General features: G+C 39.0%; 1 protein-coding gene across 1 annotated transcript in view; it reads right to left on the reverse strand.

Annotated features, from left to right (window-relative positions):
* UNC80 (unc-80 subunit of NALCN channel complex) overlaps positions 1 to 10,744 on the reverse strand; it is a 240,407-nt gene extending 229,663 nt beyond the window's left edge. Inside the window, exons 1-4 of the mRNA XM_089916431.1 lie at positions 10,049 to 10,744; positions 9,054 to 9,102; positions 6,221 to 6,377; positions 4,984 to 5,285 (exon numbers count right to left, since the gene is read on the reverse strand). Coding sequence (XP_089772557.1) covers positions 4,984 to 5,285; positions 6,221 to 6,377; positions 9,054 to 9,102; positions 10,049 to 10,140 — 600 coding nt within the window. The 5' untranslated portion in view covers positions 10,141 to 10,744. The remainder of the gene's footprint in view (positions 1 to 4,983; positions 5,286 to 6,220; positions 6,378 to 9,053; positions 9,103 to 10,048) is intronic.
* Positions 10,745 to 27,454: the final 16,710 nt, after the last annotated feature.

Consider the following 27,454-nt stretch of genomic DNA (forward strand, 5'->3'; position numbering starts at 1 on the left):
AGTAAAAACATAAAAATGCATTGAATTAGACACTGTCTTACAAAAGGATGAGTCACTTAGATTATTTGCTAATTAGTAAACTAATTCATTCAATAAATATCAATTAAATGCCTACAAAACACAGACACTACATTAGCTACCCAAGATACAATGATAATTCCTATTCTCAAACCATCTGGAATCCAGTAGAAGAGATGGACAGATAAAGAGATAATGATAATAAGAAACTAAAAATAATAATAAAAATATGTCTAATATATTATAGAGACAGAGAAGGAGGGAGGATAGATCTTGAATGAAGTCATAAATGATGAGTAAGAATTTTCTAGGCAGAAGGGTAGGGTAGGAGGGTATTCCAGGTGACATGACCAGCATGAAATAGGCCTGGAATAAAGCATGTTACGTTCTTAGGGAGACTCCAAGCATTTGGAGCTCATAGGCAGGAGAGGTAACCACGCAGGTCATGGAGGTCCCAGTTACCACACTGGAGAGCTAGAGTTTCATCCTCTGTATAATGAGAAATCAACAAATTACTTTAAGTATGTTAGTGATATGTTCAGATCTGCATTTTAGAGAGATCACTTTGGTGCTGAGGTTGGATTTTATGAGACAAGCCAGGAGACTGTAAATCCAGTTAGAAAGTGGCCCAGGTAAGAGGCCCAAGCAATGGATGATGAAATCTTGGGTTAAGGAGGATAATAGGGATGAAGAAAATTAGGTAAATTTGAGAAATATTTAAGAGACAAAATGAGTAGAACTCTGTGATTAGTGGAATGTGTAGGTAAGGATGAAGGAGTAATCAAAGGAAGTGCCTAGGTTTTGAGTTTATATGAATGGGTCCATCACCTGAAATACAGAACATCAGGACAATGGCTCATTCCAGGGGAAATCTGAAATGCTCTTAGATTATCCATCTGGAGAAGCTAGTTGACAAGTTGGTCTAGAGGTTAGGAAAGGAGACTACTTTAGACATATTAAATTAGGTGACCTCAGCCTATTAGGACACAAATGGTAAATGAAGCAGGAGGGGAGGTCTCCAAAAAGAAGACAAAGTGAGAAGTGCAAAGGGTCTAGGTTGCATCTCTGGAGAACCACAATGTTAGAGGGGCAGGCAAAGAAGATGCGCTCTCAAAGGAGATAGAGCAGATAGCCAGGGATGCAAGGAGAACTAGCAGAGTGTGGTGCTACCAAAGGAATAAAAAACTTCAAGAAGAAAGGATTGTAAGTTCAAATGCAGCTAAATTTTAGTGAAATGAAGACAGCAAAATCAATATTAGGTTCAATAGCTCAAGGTTGTTCATGACCTTGATGAGAAGAGTTCCAGCACAGAAACAAAAGAAACAGTATAGTTTTGTACAAAGTCAGATGGAATTGGGTTTGAATCCCACCTCGGTTACTTAAATGAGCTTGATTATTACCTCTCTGGGCCTCAGTTTCCTCTTTGGTAAAATGAAGACAAAGATATCCACCTTCCTGTGGGTGTTTGTAAAAATGAGAAATGACATGTGAACACTTCTGTTACCTAATAGAGGAAAGCAGAGCAAGTGGAAGGGATTGAGGAGGTGTGGAAGTGGAGGCACAGGCTCATGCCTAGACTGGATTTCAGCCCTTCATGCCTCCTGCAGTACTATGTCCTATAAGAGCCTCAACATAAAACATTGTCTATGTGAGCACAGAGTGGGGACTCGAGGGAATCATGACAAGTGGGGCAGCACACGGAGCTTGAGACCACAATTTGTAGAAACAACAGGCTGGATTGTTGTCTGGTTTTACCCCAGGAGCATGCAGATCTCTGGGGCTGGGATAGAAAAGGTGGCTTTCGGTCTTGATCTGGGGCTGGAGTTCTGAAGGACAAATGCAAAGGAAGAATAGGGAGAAAAGGCCATTAAAGGTGCTGGTGAGGAGTTGACATGGGTACAGTACGGAGAAGGTAGGTAAGGCCTGATAACTAGCAGGCAAATAAAAGATCTAGGTCAGTGGATCTCAATCAGGGGCAATTCTTACCCCTCCCCACCCCTTAAGGACATCTGGCAATGTCTAGAATCATTTGTGGTTGTAACAGTTCGGAGGAAGGAGGTACTACTGGCATCTAGTGGGTAGAAGCCAGAGATGTCAGTAAATATCCTACAAAGCACAGGACAAAGAATTATCTGGCCCCAAATGCCAATGGTGCCAAGATTGAGAAACCCTGATCAAGGGATTGTTCATTCCTCACTACACTGATAGAAGCAAAGCCCTTGCTCAGAGGAAAAAAGCGTTGTGGTGAAATGTATTGACTTATTAATATTTTTTGTTCCCTATGGCATCTAGAACAAAATTTCTCTCATAGCAATAATAAAATGATAAAACAATAATGCTAGTTATAATAGCCAACAGTAATTGTTACAATACTATGTATTAATCGCCGTGCAGTGTTTCATAGGCATTGTTTTACTTCCTTATAAATACTCCAATCCAAGGCCATAGGTAAAACTTGGGGACGTTGAGCCAGCTTTCCTCGCTATCTGTGTGGTCTCCCCTGAAGGAAGATCTGGCTCCCCTTCTACTAATAATTCATAATGTCAATAGCAATAAAATGCCAACACTAAAAACTACCATTTGTTAATGCCTTTTTGTGTGTCAGGTTGAGCACTTTAATTTGTTTAATCCTCACAATGCTCCATAAAATTATTCTTATGTTCAATTTATACTTGAGAAAACTGAGGCTTAGAGAAGTTAATTGCTCGATGTCTTTCCTACATAGAGTAGGAAGCAGCAAGCACTGAATTCTAACACAGGCCTATCTGTTTCCAAATCTTGGACTCTCAACATGTTTTCAAATAAAATTATAGCCATTCCAGCCACTCCTATACTTCCACATTTTTTTTTTTTTTTTTGCAGTACACGGGCCTCTCACTGTTGTGGCCTCTCCCGTTGCGGAGCACAGGCTCCGGACGCGCAGGCTCAGCGGCCATGGCTCACGGGCCCAGCCGCTCTGCGGCATGTGGGATCTTCCCGGACCGGGGCACGAACCCGTGTCCCCTGCATCGGCAGGCAGACTCTCAACCACTGCGCCACCAGGGAAGCCCCTTCCATATTTTTTAATCCAGAGGATCTCTCTCTACAAATAGACATGTTACAGGCTATCTTTTTTTTTTTTTTTAAGGAGCTTTCTTTCTTGCCCTTTCTGTTTTGGGGACTATGTACCTACGTATAATTGCTACTTTTAGCATCTGGATCAGCTTGATAATAACTTGGGTTTATTTAGTGACAGTCATTACATATTTATTGATTGCCTCATATATGCCAGACACTATTCTAGACACTATCAGATAGAGTTGTGACCTGGACAGGCAGTGTCCCTTTGCTGGAGAACCTCTGTTTTGGTGGGGTTGATGGGCAACAAACACGTAAACAAACACATAAAATAATTTCAGGTACTGATAGGTGCTAAGAAGGAAACAACAAAAAATGTAGAGTTATGTCCTAGTGGCACTAAAGTAACCAGGGAAATACTTTGAGTTGGTAACATTTGAGTTGTGAGTAAATTGATGAAAAGAACATGGCCATGTGAAAATCTAGGGTGGAAGGTGGCAGTAAATGTTTCAGATAGAAGGAAAAACCAGTGCAAAGGCCTGAAAGCAAAAACAAATGTGTTGAGTTTGAGGATAAGTCTCTGGGGAGCCTGCAACTTAGTGAACAAGAGAGAGGCCAGTGAGATGGAGGGAGATGAGGCCAGGTAGCGGGGCACGAGGCAGATCCTGCAGATCCTGCAGATCCCACAGGTCAGGGGGACCGTCTCAGTTAAAGTAATGCTTTCCATTAAGTGTAACCTTTATCAAAGACTTTTAAAAATAGAAAGTGTAATGCTTTTAAAGCATCAATTTAATTTAACAACATTTAATATCTTTTGATAATTCTGATAGACAATGTGGCCAGTGCATGTGAAGCATTTTGGGGACTTACAGGTAGTTTCAATTCTAGTCCTACCAGCCATGGAACAGAGTCAATCAGATTAAGACCCTAATATTCTATTAAAGAACAGTTGAGCATATTAATTCCTTCTTATCTCTTATCAGAGCACTTAGATGGAATATTATAATTTATTCATTCACAGAAGTTCTTGATTTCTTTCCATGTACTTGATTTTTTTTTCTACGTACTTTCCATGCATTATGTCTTCATATATATTCACCCTGTGTTTGAATATCCACGATTTTATGCAATGGAGGATCCAAGAGGTTAAGTAATATCAACAAGATGACACAGCTATAAAGTGGTAGCACTATGATTTAAAATAATATTGTCTCTTTCAGACCCAAGGAGTACATGTATATAATTGTATTTTAATACAATTTGTTTCCATGTAATACTATGTTTTGTACTTTATGCATTTAAAAGTATTTTGAAAAGCAATTCTTAGATTGTATACCAAAATATCAAAAAGTCCACAGTAAAAACTGTTCCAGATCTTGCATTATAATAGAAGTAGCTACAACATGCTGTAGAAATACAAAGGAGATGGTGACTAAACCTACATGGGAAAGGTCAGAGAAAAAGCTTCATGGAAATGATGACACTAAAGTTGAAGTTTGAAGAACCATGAAGGGAACAGAGGAAGGAAAGGAGGGCGGAGCAAACAGCAAGGGCATATTCAGGGAATGGTTCACAGGGCTCCCAGAACTGGATCACGAGGTGGCCAGCAGGGATCGGCAGTTCATCAGTTAAGACAGGATTTAAGCCCCAGATCACAGTTGACTATATGCCATGTTTAATATATTGGGTATTATCTTGGGGCAGATGGAGAACCACTAAAGACTTCTGAGTAGGACAATTGTGGTTTTGAAATAACATTCAATAGTTTAGTATAAAAACAAAGCTCTCCATGTCTTGGCTTGCTATAAGATCATACAAAGACATGGATGCCAAATACAGAAATATCATTTGAAGCAAACCCTCATCTGACTTCTAGTTCCCCTTAGCCCTCACCAGCTTTCCGCTTACCTTGATTCTGTGTACCAGAGGAGCAAACAGAAACACAAAGAGCTCCACAGTAGCCATGGAGTTCTGGAAGATCTTCCATCGGTTGTTTTCTTCTTCATCATTGGAGTTGTTTTGGCAAGGCTGCCCTGGAGAGCCCTGGTTTTCAACCTGGTGGATGAAAGCACTGCTGCTGCCACCCCAGCTGGAGCCTCGGTCTGTGCCCCCAAAACGCTCGCTGTTGCAGTCCTGGGGGGCCTCCAGGAGCATCCAGTGCAGGGTATGAAGGAGCTTTGTCTCAGCGACACCCAGTTTATCCTGGTGGCCTGCATGGGACAACAACACAGCTAGGTTAAGGCAAACTCTGTGACCAGAACAACAGGTGTCAACCTTGGGTGTGGGAAGAACATCCTTGCTTTGTTCTGTGGCTTGATTTCCTGGGAGAAACTAGCATTTCTCTACACCCCTTACAGCCACTGCTGAAAGGGTTCACTCTTGCTTTGGGACTTTCTAACTGGCTGCAATCCCTGCAGAATGATATGCTGACACAGGGAAAGAAACTGCATGCATCACATCTCTTCAGTCAGATACCCACATATATTTCCAAATAAGCAGCATAGTAGTTAAGAGTATGGGCTTTGAGGATAACAGCTACTCCATTTTAGACAGTGTGATTAGGATAGGCCCCTCTATAAAGGTAACATTTGAGCAGAGACACAAATGAGGGGACAGAACTGGATGGAGAAGATCTTGGAGCAGATGGCTAGGACATAATGCCATGTGGGAAAAGCAATCTGCAAAATAATCTAAACAAGAAAAATAATATGTATGTGCATGCATGCACACATACACATAATACCACGAAGTTGGGAAAAGATCTGGTGGGGAATATGACAAATTCATGAAGGTGGTTGCTTTAGGCATTGGGAGGACAAAGGGACAGCTCTGATTAGGACTCATCTTGAACAGGTGAGAGAGGGTCTTTAGCTTCTCTATAACATTCTAATGTTTAAAAGGAGAATACATTCACATATTCTTGTAAAGTTAAAAAGTTAAAACAAAGAGAGCTAGTTCCCTCATTGGTAAAATGGAGATAACAATGACACCAACGTGAGGGAGATTTTGTCAGAATTAAATGAGAATGTGTGCCCAGTGCCTGGAAAAATAGTCAGTTATACAGGTTGTTATTGTGAGTGTTATTATGAGTCACCATGAGTGAGGACAATGGTATGTCATGAAGAAGGAATGTAGCAGCACCAACCTAGCTTGTTTCTGTTTGACAGCAAGGTTGCAGTGCAGTGCAGGACATGAGGCAAAGCAGCTTGTACCAGTTCCCATCTGGAAATGCTCTGGATGGCTTCAGAGAGGGCCGGAGAGAGGCCATGCAGCTTGTTTTCTACCAACACTCGTTCAAAGGACTGTAGATACCAAAAAAAAAAGTAAAATAAGAAATTAGAGATTCTGATGAGTGAAAAAATAGACAACACAGTACTGTATACCCAAAAAGATATGTATCACTAGACCAAATTCTTTAGAGTGCCCGCACATTGCATTTCATTGTATATGTTGACATGAAATGAGCCAGTGATAATTTCCTATTGTCTACCCATTTTCACGTTTTTGATCCAAAGTATATGGCTTGAATTATTAAATGATTTTTATTTCCACCAAAATAAGCTCCCGTCAAAAGGAGTACAACAACACATTTAGCTGTATGAAGGTTTTGGACGTAATATTTTATAAAATGATCCTGGGTAATTGAAAGGAGCTATCACAACTGCAGACCAAGGTGAAATGTCTTTTGTGAAAGTGTCTTGAGGTACAGAATTTATGTGAATGGGCAACAAGTGTTAAATAAGATCCAACTGTTTCAAGAGATCTGATTTTGGGGTCTCTGAGTTATTCCATGTCCCTAGCAATGATGTGGCAGAGGACACTCCTTACAGAATGCCTAAAACCATAAAGACTGTTCATCTAACTGTTGAATAAAGAGAGAAAAGGAGGGAAAGAAGAAAGGAGGGAGGGCGGAGGGAATAAGCCATTTTTGCTTTGGTGGTTTATTAAATCTTCTATCCTGGCCAGGGATACTTTCAGCAAGTGAAGCACCCCACCCCCAAGCCTCAGAACAAGTTGACCTACTGAGTTGTTTTTTCTCTTTGAAGGTGAAGGAGGATATCACTATAAGGTGTTGGGGAAAGTGCAGCTACCAAATATCAGAATAAAGTTAATAAACATTTGACTTGTATGAACAGAACCTGCTTGCTACTTGATGTCCCAAATGGTCTAGAGAACTGTGTTCTCCCCGAGTGGTCAGAATACCAGTCCCAAGTGCTCAAGCTGTGTTATTGGAATTATTAGGATATCTGAGAAAAAATATGGCCTAATACAGAGATTCTCCAAAGAAAGCTATTTACCTTTGATTCAAGAAAAGAAAATACATTCACCTTCATAATGAAAGGCATGCTGAGGTTTGGCAAGGAGTTCAATCAGAGATGTAGTCTTTGGGGTTTTCTTAAAGAAACCAGATAAAGGCAGTCCAAATACTTTAAAATTCCTCAGCCCTCAGGGATCTAAGTATTCGTTAAGTAAAGGGTGAGTATGTTAGACATTAAAAGATTATAAAGAATTTATACAGTCTTGATGAATATACTTTCAGAGGATGAGTTATATATTTTATAATCTCAGGAAGCTTTAGATACTTAATGCCATTTTCTTCTTAAATGTGACTAATATAACTTTTTGTAATTTTAAACCTTGGCAATTGTTTTCTATACTTACATCACTCTCTATCTATCTGTATCTATGAATGGGACTTACTTGATATTGTGTGACAACATTAAAATGTCAGACATATCTTTGCCAAGAACAGAAAAGTCAGGGTTATTTTAAGCTAGTATAACTGTAAGCGTGATTTGAGGAAGGCGCAGAGATTGCAGGTGCCAAATTACTTTAACTTGAGCTAAGTACAACAAATCCCATTAAAAGGTCCTTATTTAAAAGTTGGTTAGATTTTAAAAAATATCTGTGACAATTTTGAAGGGCATGAAATGCAACAAAAAAAATTCTTATTTGAGCGTGTGCTGTGCACGTATGTGCGTGTATGGGGAGAGGTGTTTGACTTTCCAGTTGGCTTCCATAATAGTGTGTGGCCCTAACACATTTCAGAGCTCCTTACTAGAAGGTCATTTATCATCTATCAAGTCATTTGCAGATATCATGGCAATATCCAAATGGGTAGGTTTCCACTTTTAGGTTATAATATAGGCAATGTAAAGACCTTTATGTGAGCTCCAAGTTTTAATGAAGTCTTTGAAAAGCCCATTTTAATTTTGCTTCACGTTTTTGTGTCTTCTCAATTTGTAAAAAGACAATCTGTAAGTCATGGGATTCCCTTAGAATCTCAGGACAAGTGCACTGTATTTTGCATAAATATTAATAGCATTATTTTCATAATTATTTCATATCATCCATTTCAGACTTGCACAAAAAATGGAAGACATAAAAGTTCAAAATTGCATATTACTTTGAGTAGGTCATAGGCTCTCATTTTATGAGCTTCCACTATATAACAGTTTTGATTTTGTTGATTAAGGATTTGACTTATTATACTTGTCCTCATTCTGTTATCTTTCCACACTCTCTTCTACTGCTCTACCCCTCCCCACTTAGGGCCTTTAGATTTGCTTTCCCTCTGCTCTGCCCTCAGCTATTTCTCCCTCCCTTCCTTCAAATCTTTGTCCAAGGGTCACGTTAGCAGGCAAACCTATCTATCCTCTACTTCTAACATGAAACCTCCACCCTAGTGCTCCTTAATGCCCTTTCTTGCTTAATTTTTCTCCATAGCGCATATCACCACCTGGCTGGCTATGTATTTTACTCATTTATGAGTGGCCTATCCCCCTCCCAGTAGAATGCAAACTCTATATTTGTTTTGATTATTGCTCTATCTCATCATCTAGAACTGTGTCTGGCACATAGTAGGTGCTCAATAATATTTGCTGAGTGAATTAATATATACAGTACAATTTAAATTCTTTCTTTCAAATTACCACACAGTATATGCAAATAGTCATTAAATGGTGAATATCACATACCACACAAGAGGCTTCATATTGCTTCCCCAGTTTAGGCCTCAAAAATGCACTGAAAAATTAATAGAAATAATCGTTTTAAACGCAAGTAAAATTATTATTAGAGCATCCTTATGACATATTTTCAACGAATAAGACATAGTGTTATGAAACAAATTTCACGCCTCCCTATGGCTTGCTAAAGGGCGGGTATTAAACAGCTGACAACATTTGCTTTTATGTGTGTGATTACATACATGAAAAAGCTGTGGATTTCTACGTTTTCTGTATCCAGTCTTATTCTGAAGACTTCTTACCTAATCGGATTCTAAATCACCAATGGTCAGAAGCGTTGCATTACTCATGTGTACCGTCATTTCAAAAACTGAAAACTGAACACAGTTTGTGGCATATGATTTTCAGAATCTAATTTCTTATCTGATAAATCTCTAAAATAATAATAATTAATAATGGAAACCTTGTTTCCTATTTATGGAAATAGGTTTCAGGTTTTTCCAAGAAAAAAAAAATTATTAAAAATGATTCTTCTCAGAGGCTTTAACCAGGAAGATTACACTAGCTGAATCCGAGCAAAAATGGTTAACAAGTGGGCATAGCAGACATTCAACAAACAGGAGCTGGAAAAACAACAGGTCACCGGGCCGGAATTACAGCAGGAGATGGAGGGGGAATTGGACACAGGAGCACAACCAGTCATAATTATCTTCCTTAATTCCCCGCCCCCTCCCCCTAGGCTCTCTGCCCTCTCACCCCCTAAATAATGTATATATTTATTCTACAGCTGCCAACCTGCTAGCCGTCAAACTTCACTGAAATATTTTTTAAATGCGTGTTTTTACGCGGGTGCAGAAGGCTCGATTTCCAGCCCCAGAGAGGGAGCTGCAGGCTGTGGCGCGGCCTCGGCAGCAGCGGCAGCAGCGACGACGACGACGACCCAGGCGGCCCCAGGAGCGCTCCCAGCCCAGGGCGGCCCACGGTGCGCCCTCTGCGCCCCTCACCTGGTTTGCCGCCACAGGAAGGTCTGGATGGGCAAGGGGATGCCGCGGCCGCTGTCTTGCTCTTGGCCCTCGGAGCTCTTCCTCTTCACCATGATGGTGGCTCCTGGGAGTTCCACTGCAGGACCCAGCGCTGGCTCCTCGCTAGCCGCCGCCGCTTCCTCCCTCTGCTCTCCCCAACTCTCATCCCCTCCTTCCCTGAGGCAGAGCAGACGCTCTCCGCCCTGATCCCCCGTCCCTCTCCCCTTCCCCAGCCCCTCCCCGCGCGTGGAACATGGCTGCGGGAGGAGGGGAGGGCTGGAGGAACCGAGGAGCGAGGACGGAGGCGCTCGGAGAAGCTGTCCGCCTCGCCACCCCCGCGCCCTCTCCTTGCTTTCAGCACCTCCCACTGTGGACAGCGGCCCGCGCCGGACAGGGGTCAGGCTGCGCAGCAGTGGGACGGCCAAAAGGGTCCCAGCTCGGCACCGCGCAGCAGGTCCCCTGCGTGGCCTCTTTAGCCCCCAGAATTCGGCTTCCTCCCCTCGGAGCTGCACCCCAGGAGTGTCCCCTGTCCTGCTTCCCAACCTTGGCAGCTGAAGAACTGTCACGTTCCGGGGAGGAGGAGCTTTGGAGAACCGCAGAGCAGTCGCTATAACCCTGGCATCCTTCGTACCTCTGGCAAGGAGGTCAGGAGTCCACCCTCGGGATTCAGCAGAAGGAGCACATGAAAATTATTAGAAGTCTAAACCAGGAAGGAAGCAAGTTTGGCAAAACAGAAAGCTTGAAAGTTCTCTGATGTGAGAATTTATTGTGAAAGGGTAACCACAAGAAAGTAACCATGCTTGTTTCCCCAAAGCAGAAATATTGCCAAACTAACCAGTTGTATAAGTTAATTACAACTTGAGAAAGAACATTGATATTCATGTTCATTCCATTGATATCTGCCATTTTACTTGAGTTGTCATAGTCAAAGCCCTGTACTATAGTTTATAAGTAGATTATTGTTAGATGTTTTATCTGGCAGTAAAACAAGTAAGGGGTGGGGTCAACAGTGAAGCAGTGTGAGTAAAAAACCATTGCTGTGGATCCAAATACTTGCAAATGAACATAGTCATACACCATTTTGAACAAAGGTATTGGTGTGATCCACAAAATGGAGAATCAGACACCCCAGGGCCTAATCTCAACAGATAGAAATATCTTCTATTAGCTACATGTGTGTCTACACCATATAGAGACAACTATATGGTATGTATTGGTATTTTCAGTCACAGAAATAAATTCTTCGTTTAATTTCTTAAAGTTTTTTTTTTCCTTTTTAACCATTGGACAAAGAATCTTATAATTAGTATCAGCAGCTCTGTGAGGAGGAAAAAAGATAACAATGATGTTTTATAATATCAATGAGGAAGTTCATTTCTTAGAATTATGTGATAGTCATGTTTTTTTCAGTTATTCATAGATACTTTCCATTGCTTAAGATTATAAATATCTAGGGCTAGGACATACAAAGGAAACTTAGAGACAGTCCACTCCTATTTCCAAATTGTACTGATAAGGGTGATGAGGCCTAGGGTTATGAAGTGACTTCCTAGCTGGTTAATGGTTAGGACCCAAAGGAGAAGCAAGTCCTTATGATTCTCATCACAGAGCTCTTTTCTTTTATAGGCTATATGGTAAATAGGTTTTCTCTCTCATGCCAACTCAGATTAATTGGTAGGGCCTGGCTGTTGAGAAAGACTGTGGAGATAAGGCCCAGGTACTTCAAGAAAAGACTGCTGTTATTGATTAGTGCTGTCTGCTATGTGAACAGCATAGGGGAAATTACACACATTTGTTACTTCTCAAAGGTATTCTTTATACACGATCTTTGAGCCTAACTTTCAATATTTCTTCTGCCTCGCTTGTAGCTGCCATCACTCACAATGTTACTTAATGTCGTCAAAGGTATTCTACCCTAAGAGAGGTAATATGTCTCAGTGTACCAGACTTAGATTTGATCATTGGGAAATATGTCATTCTTAGTTTGGATCTTCATTGGGTTTTCTTGAGCTGTTTCTCATTTCTCATGTTGCTAAATGTCTTGGGCTTCTGCATTATTATGATGTGACCTGTCTGACTAGGATCTCAAAGCTGCCAGGGCAGGGCTAAAGCTCTGAGTACAGGCTGACTCCAGTTTTGCTTCTCTTGAAGTCATCTTTTAATATGAATCTTGAAACAAAGAAAGATAGATTCTAAATAGTTTATTCATATTTACTGAGTCCATTTTATATGCCAAGCACTAATCTATATAGATTCCTGCCCATAAGAAACTCACTGTATTGAAGGGAAGACAGATAGGTAAAGAAAAGGGTACAATGGGAGACATGATACAAATTTACTTATGAACAAAGGGACAAGGCAGAAAATGTGGGCAAGAATCAGATGGAGAAAGATTTTGTATGGCAGGCTACAAAGTTTGGATAGGAAGATTTTAAGCAGGGCAGTAAACACTTCATTTCCATTCGAAAGTGATTGATATGACTGGAATGTAGAAGTTATTTGAAATAGGCAAGAGTTGTATGTGGGAACCTAAGTCTGGAGATTAGAAAAATATCCTGAGATCCTGAACTAAGGACATGGCAACAGAGCTAGAGATAAGGAGATGAGTTTGAGTGGACTTGCAGAGGCAGAATAGATAGGACTTGATAACAAAGTGGGCATGGGGAAAGAAAAATAGCACAGTGGTTAAAAGCTTAGGTGTTGAGCCAGACAGTTTTGACTCTAGCCCTACCTCATATTAGATATAACAACCTGGGAAAGGTTCTTCACTATGGTTTTCAAGTAATTGTATTGATACTTTCTCCATAGAGATGTTGTGAAGATTAATGTTAATACTTGTAAAGAATTTAAGAGAGTCCCTGATCTATACTAAGCCTTCAGTAAATATCAGTTGAAGCTCTAAATTTTCTATTTTGAGCAACTGAGTAATGATGATCTCATTCAAAGAGAGAAAAAGTTGGCAAGGAGAATCATGTTCTTATTTTATGAGTGTGTATGGAAGAATTAATTAGTTTTCCTTGAGTAGCTATTGGAAATTCCAATGGATACCATCAGGAGGCAGCTAGAAATATGGATGTGGAGCCCAGAAGGGTTAACGGGGTAGGATAGATTGATTAACACTGTATAAAAGATAGTGAAACCATGGAAGTAGATAAAGTAATTCAGGTGAACATATGGAAAGAGAAAAAAAGAGCCCAATTTGGAAGTATAGGGGACAACTTTAGTCTTTTGTCACCAAAGATGTTTTTAGGAGGTGACAGCATAGGATAGGATAGTGGGGTAGGCAAAATTCTAAGATGGCCCCCAAGATTCCTGCCCCTTGCTAAACATACACATCTTCTCCAAGTTATTAATAAAACCCATACTAACCTAGGTGCTGCGGTGAAACAATTTATATAAACTTTAAGATTTTTTAAAAATTATTAATAGACTTTATTTCTGAGGGCAGTTATGGTTTAAAGAAAGAATACACAGACAGTTCTCATATATTCTCTCTTTTCCAGCCCACAATTTCTCCTTTTAACAACTTGCGTTGGTATGGTACATTTGTTATTATTGATGAGCCAATCTGATACATTATTAACTAAATCCATAGTTTACATTAGTGTTCACTCTTTATGTTGTAGAGTTGTATAGGTTTTTCCAAATAATGTCATTTATTCATCATTATGATATAGAGTAGTTTCATGCTTTAAAAATTTTCTCTGCTCCACCTAATTCCTCCCTGCTCCTCCCCAGCTCCTGGCAACCACTAATCTTTTCACAGTCTCTATAGTTTTACCTTTCCCAGAATGCAATATAGTTGGAATAATACAGTACGTAGTTTTTTCTGACTGGCTTCTTTCACTTAGCACTTAAGCTTCCTTCATGTCTTTTTGTAACTTGATAGCTTATTTATTTTTATTGCTAAGTAATATTCCATTTGTATGGCTGTACCACAGTTTATTTATCCATTCATCTTTTTTTTTTTTTTGGCCGTGCTGCATGGCTTCTGGGATCTTAGTCACCCCACCAGGGTTTAAACCTGGGTGCTTGGCAGTGAATGCATGGAGTCCTAACCACTGAACCGCCAGGGAATTCCCTATCCATTCATCTATTGAAGGACACCTTGGTTGCTTCCAATACTTGGCAATTATGAGTAAAGATGCTACAAACATTTTGTGTGCAGGTTTTTGTATAGATGTAAGTTTTCAACACATTTGGTAAAATACCTAGGAGTGCAATTGCTGGACGATTTTTTAAGACTGATTAGCTTTGTAAGAAACTGTCAAACTGTCATCCAAAGTGTCTGTACCATGGAATTTTTTTTAAAATAAGAGATTTGGACATATTTATGGGCCAGAATTAAAGGGTCATTTTAGAAGGAAATGTTGAGCATATTTAAGAGAGAGAATAATTAATTAACCAGGTTCTGGAGCACAGCTGGATTTATCATTCTTTGGCGGAAAAATAATTCCTAGGATGGAAGATAAAAAGGAAGAATAGTAGAGTCTAAGTTAGAAGGAAAAGAGGAAGAATGAGAATATGAGAGTGTTCAGGCTCGATGGCCTATGTAAGCTGTGTAGTAATCAATAAGGTCATTTTTAATGAGTGATATTTAATAGATAAAAGTAGGGTATTTGTCAGAAAAATATTAATAGCAGGTAGCATATATTGAGTACTCGTTATATGTCAAGGTCTGTTTTAAGTGTATCAATCAATTGATCCAAAAAACTCTGCTGTCAAAACTTAAAGTAGAGAAAACTGAGCCACAGAAAGGTTACATGACCTGCCTGAGGTTACACAGTAAGTGCTAAAAGAAACTGTGAAGTCTGGCTTCAAAGTTATACCCTAACTTTCTATTACAATACTGAGTATTGTGAAGTTTTGAGGGTTTGGAAGAAGTGCTATGAATCATGTAAATGAGAGCTACTTAAGGACATACGAAAGAACTTCTCTGTTAATGGTAGAAGATGAAGAAGAGCTAATGGTCCTTTCCATTTCCAAATCCCCTTAAGGCAATAAGTCATATGGAGGTGGAAAAAAATCTATAATAAGCACTGTAAAGATCTGTTTTCAAAATAACATTTTAGTGGAGAATTAAGATTACCATGATGGTTCACTTCTCATACCTCACTGAAAACCTCCAAATACTTTTTGCCTTTGGGAAAGAAACCTGCCTTCCCTAAATGCTTTCCTCTACACTGTCTTCTTTAATACATTTCTCTTTCAATTCAGATGAACACTGTTGGAGGAAAGCTAAGAACTGAGTTAATCTGTCAATCATAGCACCAGGGTTAATAAACCAGTCCATGATAATCACTGCATATCATTATCTCACTGTGCAACACACTGAACTGGATGTGGAGCTTTCCCAATGATGGCACTCAGTGATGGAGTGGCTTTGGGTCAGAAGAGGAAACTGGCTACTGGGCTTTAGGAAGCATGTGAAAGGAAACTGCAAGAAGATCCACACAGATGTAGCTAAATATATGTCAGCTTTGAAAATTATCCTCTCTTTTAAATGGAAGGGTGAATTTTGATAGTGGCCAGGAGCCAAGTTGCCAGATGAGTATATAAATAAACATTCTTTGCAAATAAACTGAGCAGAGGAGAACTCTGTTTGGATTTTGGAAAAGATTGCTTTAGTAAGCAGAATCCAGAATGCTGTGTTAGTATATGAAGAGTTTGTAGTAATATACACACCCATAGTAATTAATAAAAACAGTTTTGGCAAGAGCCCACTGTTACTCTACAGCAACCCACTAGAATTTGAAGATGAAGCATGATTGCTCTTGTCATGTGTCTATCAGTCAAAGTGTACAATGAAAACATTGACGCTGTAGTTTTGGAGTTTGAGGGGAGAGGCCACACCCATTATGCAGGAGTGGATATATCCCATGTGTCTTGGGTATCCTTAGCCCAAATAGCTGATATCTCTAAGAAAGCAGTCTCAGTGGTCCCTCAGTGAGAAGAACAAAGCTCCAAATCCCAAGTCCATACTCATCTGAGCTCCTTACTCTGGTTTGCAAGGTTCTCCATGATTGATTTCATTACATACAACTCTTACCACTCTACTTTGCTCTAGATACTGTCTTCCTCCAAATCTTTACAAGGCTGGTACCTTTTCACCATTCAGGTCTCAGTCCAAATATAACCCTGTCATATAAGACTGTTTATTAACCTGCCTGAAATTGTCTTCCCTATCCTGTTCCAGAAATGTTATTATTTCCCCCTGTTTTTTACTTCATAAAATTTATCATTCTCTGAATATCATATTTACTTGTTTTAATATTTGTTCAGTCTAGAGAACAGCAAGAGAATCTATAATATATTCAAGAATAAATCTAACAAAACATTTAATACCATTGTGGAAACAACACCATAAATTGTTTAAATTCATAGAGACTGGCAAAAATACCATGTTCCTAGGTAGGGAGAGTCATTTTCTTAAAGATATCTTGCATTTAATCAACAAACTATTAGGATCCATAATATATTAAGATTTATTGCAAAATCAATAAGCAAAGACAAAAAATTTGAAAAATGAGAATATGCTCATATCTCATCAGTGGTCCCAATAGTCAATATGCTCAGTCTCATGAATAACCTGGAAAATGTAAATAAAAACAATTTTATTTCTCTCCAAATCCATAAAGTTAAAAAACTTTAAAAGTCTGATAACTTTTAGCTAATGCAATGAAACAAGAAAAGGAAATAAAATGTATACACATTGAGAAGGAAGAAAAAATAAAATTTTGTTCGCAAATGACATGATCATCTGTAGAGAAATTTCAAAAGAATTGACAAAAAAAAAAAACTCCTCTGGAAAAAGTGATTATAGCAAGGCTGCAGGATGCAAGGTCAATATACAAAAGTCAATCACTTCCCTACACACTAGCAATGAGCAAGTGGAATTTGAAATTAAAAACACAATACCAAGTATGTTAACACCCCTCAAAATGAAATACTCAGGTATAAATCTGAAAGAATATGTACAAGAACTATATGAAAAAAGTACAAAACTCTAATAAATGAAATCAAAGAGAAACTAAAAAATGGAGAGATATTCCATATTCATGGATAGGAAGACTCAACATTATCAGGACGTCTGTTCTTCCCAAATTGATCTACAGATTCAATGCAATCCCAATAAAAACACGAGCAAGTTATTTTATGGATAGTGACAACCTGAATTTAAAGTTTGTATGGAGACCCACAATAGCCATCACAATATTAAAGAGAAACAAAGTTGGAGGACTGACACTACCCAACTTTAAGACTTACTATAAAGCTACAGTAATCAAGACAATGTGGTATTGGAGAAACAACAAATAGATCAATGGAACAGAATAAAGATCGTAGAAATAGACCCTCATAAATGTAGTCATTGATCTTTGAAAAGGAGTAAAGGCAATACAAGGAGCAAAGATAATTTCTTCAGCAAATGGACTTCCACATGCAAAGAAATGAATCTTGACACAGACCTTATGTCTTTTAAAAAAATTAGTTCAAAATGGATCAAAGATCTAAATGTAAAACACAAAAGTATAAAACTCTTAGAAAATAACATAGAGGAACACCTTGATAACCGGTAGTATAGCAATAAAACCCATTTTTTGTGTGTGGCATAAAATGATGTTTTAGATAAAACACCAAAGGCACAATCCATGAAAGAAATAAGCTGGACTTCGTCAAAAGTAAAAACTTCTGCTCTGTGAAATGCAATGTCAAGAGAATGAGAAGATGAGTCACAAACTGGAAGGATATATTTGCAAAAGACACATCTGATAGAGGACTGTTATCCAAAACATACAAAGAACTGTTAAAATTCAACAATAAGACAACAAACAACCCCATTTAAAAATGTGCCAACGACCTTAACAGAACCTCACCCAAAAGACAGACAGATGTCAAATAATATATTAAAAGATGTTTCACATCACATGTCATCACAGAAATGCAAATTAAAACGTCACTACACACCTTAATAGTCCCAGACCCAGAACACCGGCAACATTATATGCTGGTGAGGATATAGAGCAACAGAAACATGATACATTGCTGGTGGGAATGCAAAATGATACAGCCACTTTGGAAGACAGATTGGCAATTTCTTAGAAAATGAAACATATTCTTACCATAAGATTCAGCAGTCACACTCCTTGGTATTTAACACAAATGAAATGAAAATTTGTGCCCACACAAAAATCTGCATGTAGATAATTTTGGCAGTTTTGTTCATAATTTCCAAAACCTGGAAGCAACTGAGTTACCTTTCAATAGGTGAATGGATAAATAAACTGCAGTACATCCAGAAAATGAAGTAATATTCAGCATTTAAAAAATGAGCTATCAAGCTATGAAAAGACATGGAAGAGCTTAAACACATATTACTAATTGAAAGAAGCCAATCTGAAAAGGCTATAAACCGTAAGATTCCAACTATATGACATTCTGGAAAAGGCAGGACTATGGAGACAGTAAAAAGATCAGCTGCTGCCAGAGGTTGGTGAGGGAGGAGAAGAGAATAGGTAGAACAGAGAGGATTTCTCAAACAGTGAAAATACTCCATATGATACTATAATAATGAATGTATGTCATTATACATTTATCCAAACCCACAGAATGTACATCAAGAGTGAACTGTGGGGATTCCCTGGTGGCACAGTGGATAAGAATCCGCCTGCCAATGCAGGGGACATGGGTTCAAGCCCTGGTCTGGGAAGATCCCACATGCCACAGAGCAGCTAAGCCTGTGCGCCACAACTACTGAGGCTGCGCTCTAGAGCCTGTGAGCCACAACTACTGAAGCACGCATGCCTAGAGCCCGTGCTCCGCAACAAGAGAAGCCACCGCAATGAGAAGCCTGCGCACCGCAATGGAGAGTAGCCCCCACTCGCGGCAACTAGAGATAAACCCCGTGCGTAGCAACAAAGACCCAACTCAGACAAAAATAAATAAATAAATAATTTTATATATAAAAAAAAGAGTGAACCATAAGATAAACTATGGATTTTGGGTGATTGTGATGTGTCAATGTAGTTTCATGACTTTAACAAATGTCCCACTCTAGTGGGATAATATGGGGGATACAGATAATGGGAAAGGCTATGCTGGTGTGTGGGCAGGGGATAAATGAGAAATCTCAGTACCTTTCTCTCGATTTTGTTGTAAACCTAAAACTGCTCTAAAAATAGCCTTCTAAAAAGTCTGGTCATACCAAGTTTTGTCAAGAATAGAACTGCCAGCAAGAACTTAATTTATAAAATAATTTTGGAGACTAATGTGGCAATATCTAGGAAAACTGAAATATGTGTACACTTCAACAATTCCCAAAGTAGACTTTGGAGGATTTATCACATATATGCACAAAAAGATAAGAACAATAATTATTCATAACAACATTTTAGTGAATTCTAAGCATCCGATGCACATCCATATATAGGAGAGTGGATAAATTATCTATGACACATTCACACGTTGGAATAATATATAGCAACTACCATGTATGAATTAGAGCTCCATGTATCAACATGGGAAAATTTCCAAAATACAGTGTTGATTGAACAAAACAACTTTCAGAATTATCTTATGGTACAATAACATTTACTTTAAAAGTTTAAAATACACAAAACAATGCTATATATGTTATGAATATTTAGGCATAATAATGTAATGAAATATGTTTGGCTATTATCCTGACCTGAGCTTCCCAGGAAACGCGGGCTTAAAACAATGGTTTACATGTTACTTCTTATTAGGGAGTGCAATTCAAGGGGGTGGAAGTGAACTAAAAATAGATTAGGTAGGGAAGGAGGCAAAGCTAATAGGATGGTGCATTACCAAGCTGAGTACTACTTTGTATCAAAAGAAATTGCTTAACACCTATCCTTCTCAAACTCTTACAAAATATAGCAGAGGGAGGAACACTCCCAAACTCATTCTACGAGGCCACCATCACCCTGATACCAAAACCAGACAAAGATGTCAGAAAGAAAGAAAACTACAGGCCAATATCACTGATGAACACAGACGCAAAAATCCTCAACAAAATACTAGCAAACAGAATCCAACAGCACATTAAAAGGATCATACACCATGATCAAGTGGGGTTTATCCCAGGAGTGCAAGGATTCTTCAATATACGCAAATCAATCAATGTGATATACCATATTAACAACTTGAAGGAGAAAAACCAGATGATCATCTCAATAGATGCAGAGAAAGTTTCGACAAAATTCAACACCCATTTATGATAAAAACCCTGCAGAAAGTAGGCATAGAGGGAACTTACCTCAACATAATAAAGGCCATATATGACAAACACACAGCCAACATCGTCCTCAATGGCGAAAAACTGAAACCATTTCCATTAAGATCAGGAAAAAGACAAGGTTGACCACTCTCACCACTATTATTCAAAATAGTTTTGGAAGTTTTAGCCACAGCAATCAGAGAAGAAAAAGAAATAAAAGGAATACAAATTGGAAAACAAGAAGTAAAGCTGTCACTGTTTGCAGATGACATAATAGTATACATAGAGAATCCTAAAGATGCTACCAGAAAACTGCTAGAGCTAAGCAATGAATTTGGTAAAGTAGCAGGATACAAAATTAATGCACAGAAATCTCTGGCATTCCTATACACTAATGAAGAAAAATCTGAAAGAGAAATTAAGGAAACACTCCCATTTACCACTGCAACAAAAAGAATAAAATACCTAGGAATAAACCTACCTAAGGAGACAAAAGGCCAGTATGCAGAAAATTATAAGACACTGAAGAAATTAAAGATGATACAAATAGATGGAGAGATATACCATGTTCTTGGATTGGAAGAATCAACATTGTGAAAATGACTCTACTACCCAAAGCAATCTACAGGTTCAATACAATCCCTATCAAACTACCACTGGCATTTTTCACAGAACTAGAACAAAAAATTTCACAATTTGTATGGAAACACAAAAGACCCCGAATAGCCAAAGCAATCCTGAGAAAGAAAAACGGAGCTGGAGGAATCAAGCTCCCTGACTTCAGACTATACTACAAAGCTACAGTAATCAAGACAGTATGGTACAGGCACAAAAACAGAAATATAGATCAACGGAACGGGATAGAAAGCCCAGAGATAAACCCACACACATATGGTCACCTTATCTTTGATAAAGGAGTCAAGAATATACAATGGAGAAAAGACAGCCTCTTCAATAAGTGTCCTGGGAAAACTGGACAGCTACATGTAAAAGAATGATATTAGAACACTCCCTAACACCATACACAAAAGTAAACTCAAAATGGATTAAAGACCTAAATGTAAGGCCAGACACTATCAAATTCTTAGAGGAAAACATAGGAAGAACACTCTATGACATAAATCATAGCAAGATCCTTTTTGACCCACCCCTTAGAGCAATGGAAATAAAAACAAAAATAAACAAATGGGACCTAATGAAACTTAAAAGCTTTTGCACAGCAAAGGAAACCATAAACAAGATGAAAAGACAACCCTCAGAATGAAAGAAAATATTTGCAAATGAAGCAACTGACAAAGGATTAAGCTCCAAAATATACAAGTAGCTCATGCAGCTCAATATCATAAAAACAAACAACCCAATCCTAAAATGGGCAGAAGACCTAAATAGACATTTCTCCAAAGAAGATATACAGATTGCCAACAAACACATGAAAGAATGCTCAACATCATTAATCATTAGAGAAATGCAAACCAAAAGTACAATGAGATATCATCTCACACCGGTCAGAATGGCCATCATCAAAAAATCTACAAACAATAAATGCTGGAGAGGGTGTGGAGAAAAGGGAACCCTCTGGCACTGGGAAGTTGGTGGGAATGTAAATTGATACAGCCACTATGGAGAACAGTATGGAGGTTCCGTAAAAAAATAAAAATAGGGCTTCCCTGGTGGCGCAGTGGTTGAGAGTCTGCCTGCCGATGCAGGGGACATGGGTTCGAGCGCCGGTCTGGGAAGTTCCCGCATGCCGTGGAGCGGCTAGGCCCGTGAGCCATGGCTGCTGAGCCTGTGCGTCTGGAGCCTGTGCTCCACAACGGGAGAGGCCACAACAGTGAGAGGCCCGCGTACCACAAAAAAAAAATAAACAAAAAAAACCCTAAAAATATAACTACCGTACTACCCAGCAATCCCACTACGGGGCATATATCCTGAGAAAACCATAATTCAAAAAGTCATGTACCACAGTGTTCACTGCAGCTCTATTTACAAGAGCCAGGACATGGAAGCAACCTAAGTGTCTATTGACAGACGAATGGATAAGAAGATGTGGCACATATATACAATGGAATATTACTCAGCCATAAAAAGAAACGAAATTGAGTTATTTGTAGTGAGGTGGATGGACCTAGACTCTGTCATACAGAGCGAAGTAAGTCAGAAAGAGAAAAACAAATACCATATGCTAACACATATATATGGAATTTAAAAAAAAAAAAAGTCATGAAGAACCTAGGGGCAAAACGGGAATAAAGACGCAGACCTACTGGAGAATGGACTTGAGGACATGGCGAGGGGGAAGGGTAAGCCGTGACAAAGTGAGAGAGTGACATTGACATATATACACTATCAAATGTAAAATAGATAGCTAGTGGGAAGCAGCCGCATAGCTCAGGGAGATCAGCTTGGTGCTTTGTGACCACCTAGAGGGGTGGGATAGGGAAGGTGGGAGCGAAATGCAAGAGGGTGGAGATATGGGGATATATGCATATGTATAGCTGATTCACTTTGTTATAAAGCAGAAACTAACACACCATTGTAAAGCAATTATACTCCAATAAAGATGTTAAAAAAAAAAAAAAAAAGCAATTGCTTGCTTGATCTGGGAACTGTTCTTTGAGAACTTGCTTCTCAGAATAACTGCTTCTCCAGAGAGTGTATCTACAGAAGGAAGCGAGAAAAGTGTACCTGGAGGTTTGATTTGCTCTATGGAGTGTAGTTCCTTTGTAATAGGGAAGAACAAATCTGACTCCATACTAGATCTGTTTCTTTTAGTTTAACCTTTGTATTCTATTTCTTTTGCTTCAAGTTAAGAAGGGCACCTATAGCCTGAAATATACATGACAGCCATTCTCAAGGCTCTGACCTTTAAGGGTGTAACATTTCTCCATTCAGATAGAGATAAAAAGTTGCAGAACAGAGAATAACATTTGTCTTGTTGGAGGTTTACAGGAACATCGTGACCCGGCCTACAAGGACAGCTGCAAGAACGAAGGATTCCAACACCAAGAAGTTTGCACCAACCAACCATGCCCCTCCCTCAGCTTGCCTTTAAAAATGCTTTGCTGAAATCCTTCAGAAAGTTCAGGATTTGGGGGGCATGAGCCACCTATCTCCTTGCATGGCCCTGTAAGAAACCTTTCTCTGCTCCAAACTCTGATGTTTCAGTTTGTTTGGTCTCATTGTGCGTTGGGTACACAAATTTGCGTTCGGTAACACATTCACACACTCCCTGGACACATATGTGTGGGTGCAGAGAGGGTCTTTCAGCATCTCATCTCAAAACGGATTTCTGGGTTACTAGTAGCGTATGTGGCAGAGGCATCAGGCAAGGTGAAGTTGGCAAGAGTCCGCACAGTACTGGTCTCTGTAGAAATGCTGGAGGTTGAACAAGTGGTCACTGACTCCAGAAACAGGTGAGGCCAAGAGGATTTGAAATGGCACGTAAGAAGCTCAAATATGATAACCACCATTCATCCTTAAAAACAAAGACCCTGGAACCTGGGTCCTTCCTGGGTTCAAACACCAGCATGGTGGCTCACAAGCCATGCAACATTGAAAATGCCACTTAACATCTCTGGGAGTCAGTATCTTCATCTGAAAAACGACAATAACAAGCGTAGCTATTTTGTAAGGCTGTTGTGAGGATTAAGTGAATCAATATATTTTCTGGTTCTAACTGTTGTATAACAATGATTAGTCTAAATCTTTGTGGCATAAAACAACCATTTTATTGGGCTTATGATTCGTGAGTCAGGAATTTGGGAAGTATCAGCAGGGTAGTTCTCATTTATAGTCTCTCATGCAGTTACAGTTAGTCATGAGTTGGGACTGTAGTTATTTGAAGACTTAAATGGTCTGTATGCCCAAGACAGCTCACTTACATTGCTGACAGGTGATACTGCCTGACAGCTGGGAGTTCAGCTCAGGCTGTCAACTGTAGCAAGTATACACAGCCTCTCCAGAGTGTCAGTCTCTGGGTAGTTGGATTTTTTTTTTTTTTACAGCTCACTTCACCCAGAGAGCATCCCAAGAGAACTAGGTGGAAGCTGCCTAGTCTTTTCTGATCTAGCCTCAAAAGCCATGTAGCAGCACTTCTGCTGCAGTCTGTTGGTTATAAGTAAGTCACTAAGGTTCCTCCAGAGTCAAGAGGTAGCGACATAGATTCCACCTCTCAATGGGAGGACTGTCAAAGAATTTGCAGACATCTTTTAAAATAACCACACTATAGGTAAAGCACTTGGAACAGTGCCTGTTCTACTCTATCATTAGTACTATTCTTTGGACATGATGCCATAGCCTTTTAGCGTTTTAAATGAACTCTTCTGTAGCTTAGTCATTTTTATTTTGTCTTGACGTTACAATCCATGATGTTTCTTTATGGAGTGACACTGGGGAAGATGGACAAACAACAGTTCTGGTAATTCTCAGAGCTGATGTTATATAAACCTTGCAGTTATATGGAGAAGATGGCTAGAGCATTTTCACTTAATTTTTCTTTGCCACTTGGTACCTTGTTAGGGCTTGTTAGTCAACACATCCCTGAAGCACAGGGTGAAATGACACATTGTTGCTCATTGATGCCTGCAGAGGATGGGGGTGGATGCTAGCTCCTGACATCACTTTAGGATCCACTTATTTAAAATCACAACACATGAATGGTCAGTCCCTTAATAGGTCAGATCTGTTTTAACTTTAATTCATGCCAGTTCTCTGATTCCTATCAATTGTCCAACAGCTCTGTTTCTGGAGTAAAAAAACTTTTTCTTCTATAGATTTAAGACAGGAAGAAATATGTGTACTGTACTTCAGGTAGACTTCAATATCATAAAGCCTATTTTTGTTTGTTTCTAGTTTTATAAACAATCACATGTATTTTGGTTGAAAGACTAGGAAAGCTTCCTGATGCTGGAAGCCATATTTGCTGAGTCACTGTATTTATTTTCATTTAACATTGGTATGTTGAATATTTGAAATATTTTTAATTCTCAGGCTTCATTACTATGCACAGTTTGTCATATTATGAGGAGGAAGATGTATATATTTCCACTTTCTATCATGCTGTAATGTTGTAATGAAGGAAGCTTTATTTTATTAAGGTGGAAATGCTGAGCAACCCCTTAGAAAACTACCTTTCAATTTAATTTTCCTTCTGAAGTATAGGAAAAAAAAGATTTTTAAAAAATCTTCTTTTATATCAGCACTATTAAAAGAATGAAGAGACTCATGTTTTCCTAGAGTCTAAACGATTTTTGCACAGGGTCAATTTAGAAAAAATAAAATTATTTATTTTAGAAAGTGTGTCCTTTTAAAATGTGGGAAATGCCATATCTGCACTTAATATTCTGTTGACATTTCTTATTAATGAAAGGTTTGTTGGTGTATAACTGGCCGAAATTTCAGAAATACTGTAATGCTGGTATGCAATATGCAATGTAATAATGCAATATGTAATAATGAGCATTGGTGTGAGAGGAGACCTGGTGATGCTGGGCTCCTTAGGAAATAACCAGGGAGAAACAGTCTCACTGTTAACACTTCTCCCTGCTGCTGTGTCGCTGCTTTTACTCCTCCTTCCTTCTGTTCTCTAGTGCATGTAGGGTGGGAGTCTGTCCATGACTCAGTCATGTGGCGGCAGCAGCACAAACCCCAGACTCTGACCTGCCCCTTCAGAGAGAGCTTTCCCTGTTCCACAGTGAATACAACAACTATTTCTTGCACACCAACTGCATCTGGGAGTCTGCTTGCAGAGAAACCAGCAGTGCGACCTTGGGCAGCACTTCCTCCCCAGAGGAAGGGAATTTGATATGCAGAACACTTGCAATTTGATTTAAAATACAATCAAACTCTGACAGCTCATAGTTTTCTCTTTTAAAAAGGCAAGCAATAACCACTGATCAAATAACTTTTATTTTCAGCATAATCATTCTTATCGATGGAACCAAGATCAAGCAAGCCTGCCCAAGACCCTCTTGGGGATTTATTTCACACTGTACTTCTGAGCTACAAGCGTAGCAAAACTCAGCTCTTCTCGTTTCCTGATCCAAAGTGTTGTACATCTGGATCAATATCATTTTACCTGATCAAGAAATAAACTACACATTTATCAACCCTAGTGCTGACTAACTGGATTCTAGAAGAGGTTGATAGATTTCTTGAAACCATTTGTTTTCAATTTTGGTGATTAGAATCTTATCAGAGGAGCTTGAAAAATATTAATATCTGGGTTCCATCCCTGATCAATTAAATCAGAATCATTGGAGACAGAAAAGTTTCTGAATATTTTTACAGAGCTTTGCAGGTAACTCTAAAGTGCAAAGTGGTTGAAGAACAACTGTGCTTTAATCCGGCTAAAGTCAAAATACACATATATTAGACCACACACAAAAATAAACTCAAAATGGCTTAAAGACTTAAATAAAAGACATGACACCTTAAAACTCCTAGAAGAGAACGTAGGCAAAACATTCTCTGACATAAATTGTACCAATGTCTTCTTAGGTCAGTCTCCCAAGACAATAGAAATAAAAGCAAAAATAAACAAATGGCACCTAATCAAACTTACAAGCTTTTGTACAGCAAAGGCAACCATAAACGAAATGAAAAGACAACCTACAGAGCAGGAGAAAATATTTGCAAATGATTCAACTGGCAAGGGCTTAATTTCCAAACTATACAACCAGCTCATATAACTCAATAACAAAAGGCCCAACAACCCAATTGAAAAATGGGCAGAAGACCTAAATAGACATTTCTCCAAAGAATACATACAGATGGCCAACAGGCACGTGAAAAGATGCTCAACATCAAAACTACAATGAGGTGCCACTTCACATCAATCAGATTGGCTATCATTAAAAAGTCTACAAATAACAAAAGCCGGAGAGGGTGTGGGGAAAAGGCAACCCTCCTACACTGTTGGTGGGAACGTAAATTGGTGAAGCCACTATTGAAAACATTACAGAGGTTCCTCAAAAAACTAAAAATAGAGTTGCCATATGATCCAGCAATGCCTCTTCTGGGCATATATCCAGACAAACTATAATTCAAAAAGATACATGCACCCCTATGTTCATAGCAACATTATTTACAATAGCCAAGACATGGAAACAACCTAAATGTCCATCGACAGATGAATGGATAAAGAAGATACA

This window comes from Delphinapterus leucas, chromosome 8 (assembly GCF_059928025.1).
Source record: "Delphinapterus leucas isolate spDelLeu-1000000601 "Yukka" chromosome 8, BTC_Dleu_Yukka2, whole genome shotgun sequence".
Lineage (NCBI taxonomy): Eukaryota > Metazoa > Chordata > Mammalia > Artiodactyla > Monodontidae > Delphinapterus > Delphinapterus leucas.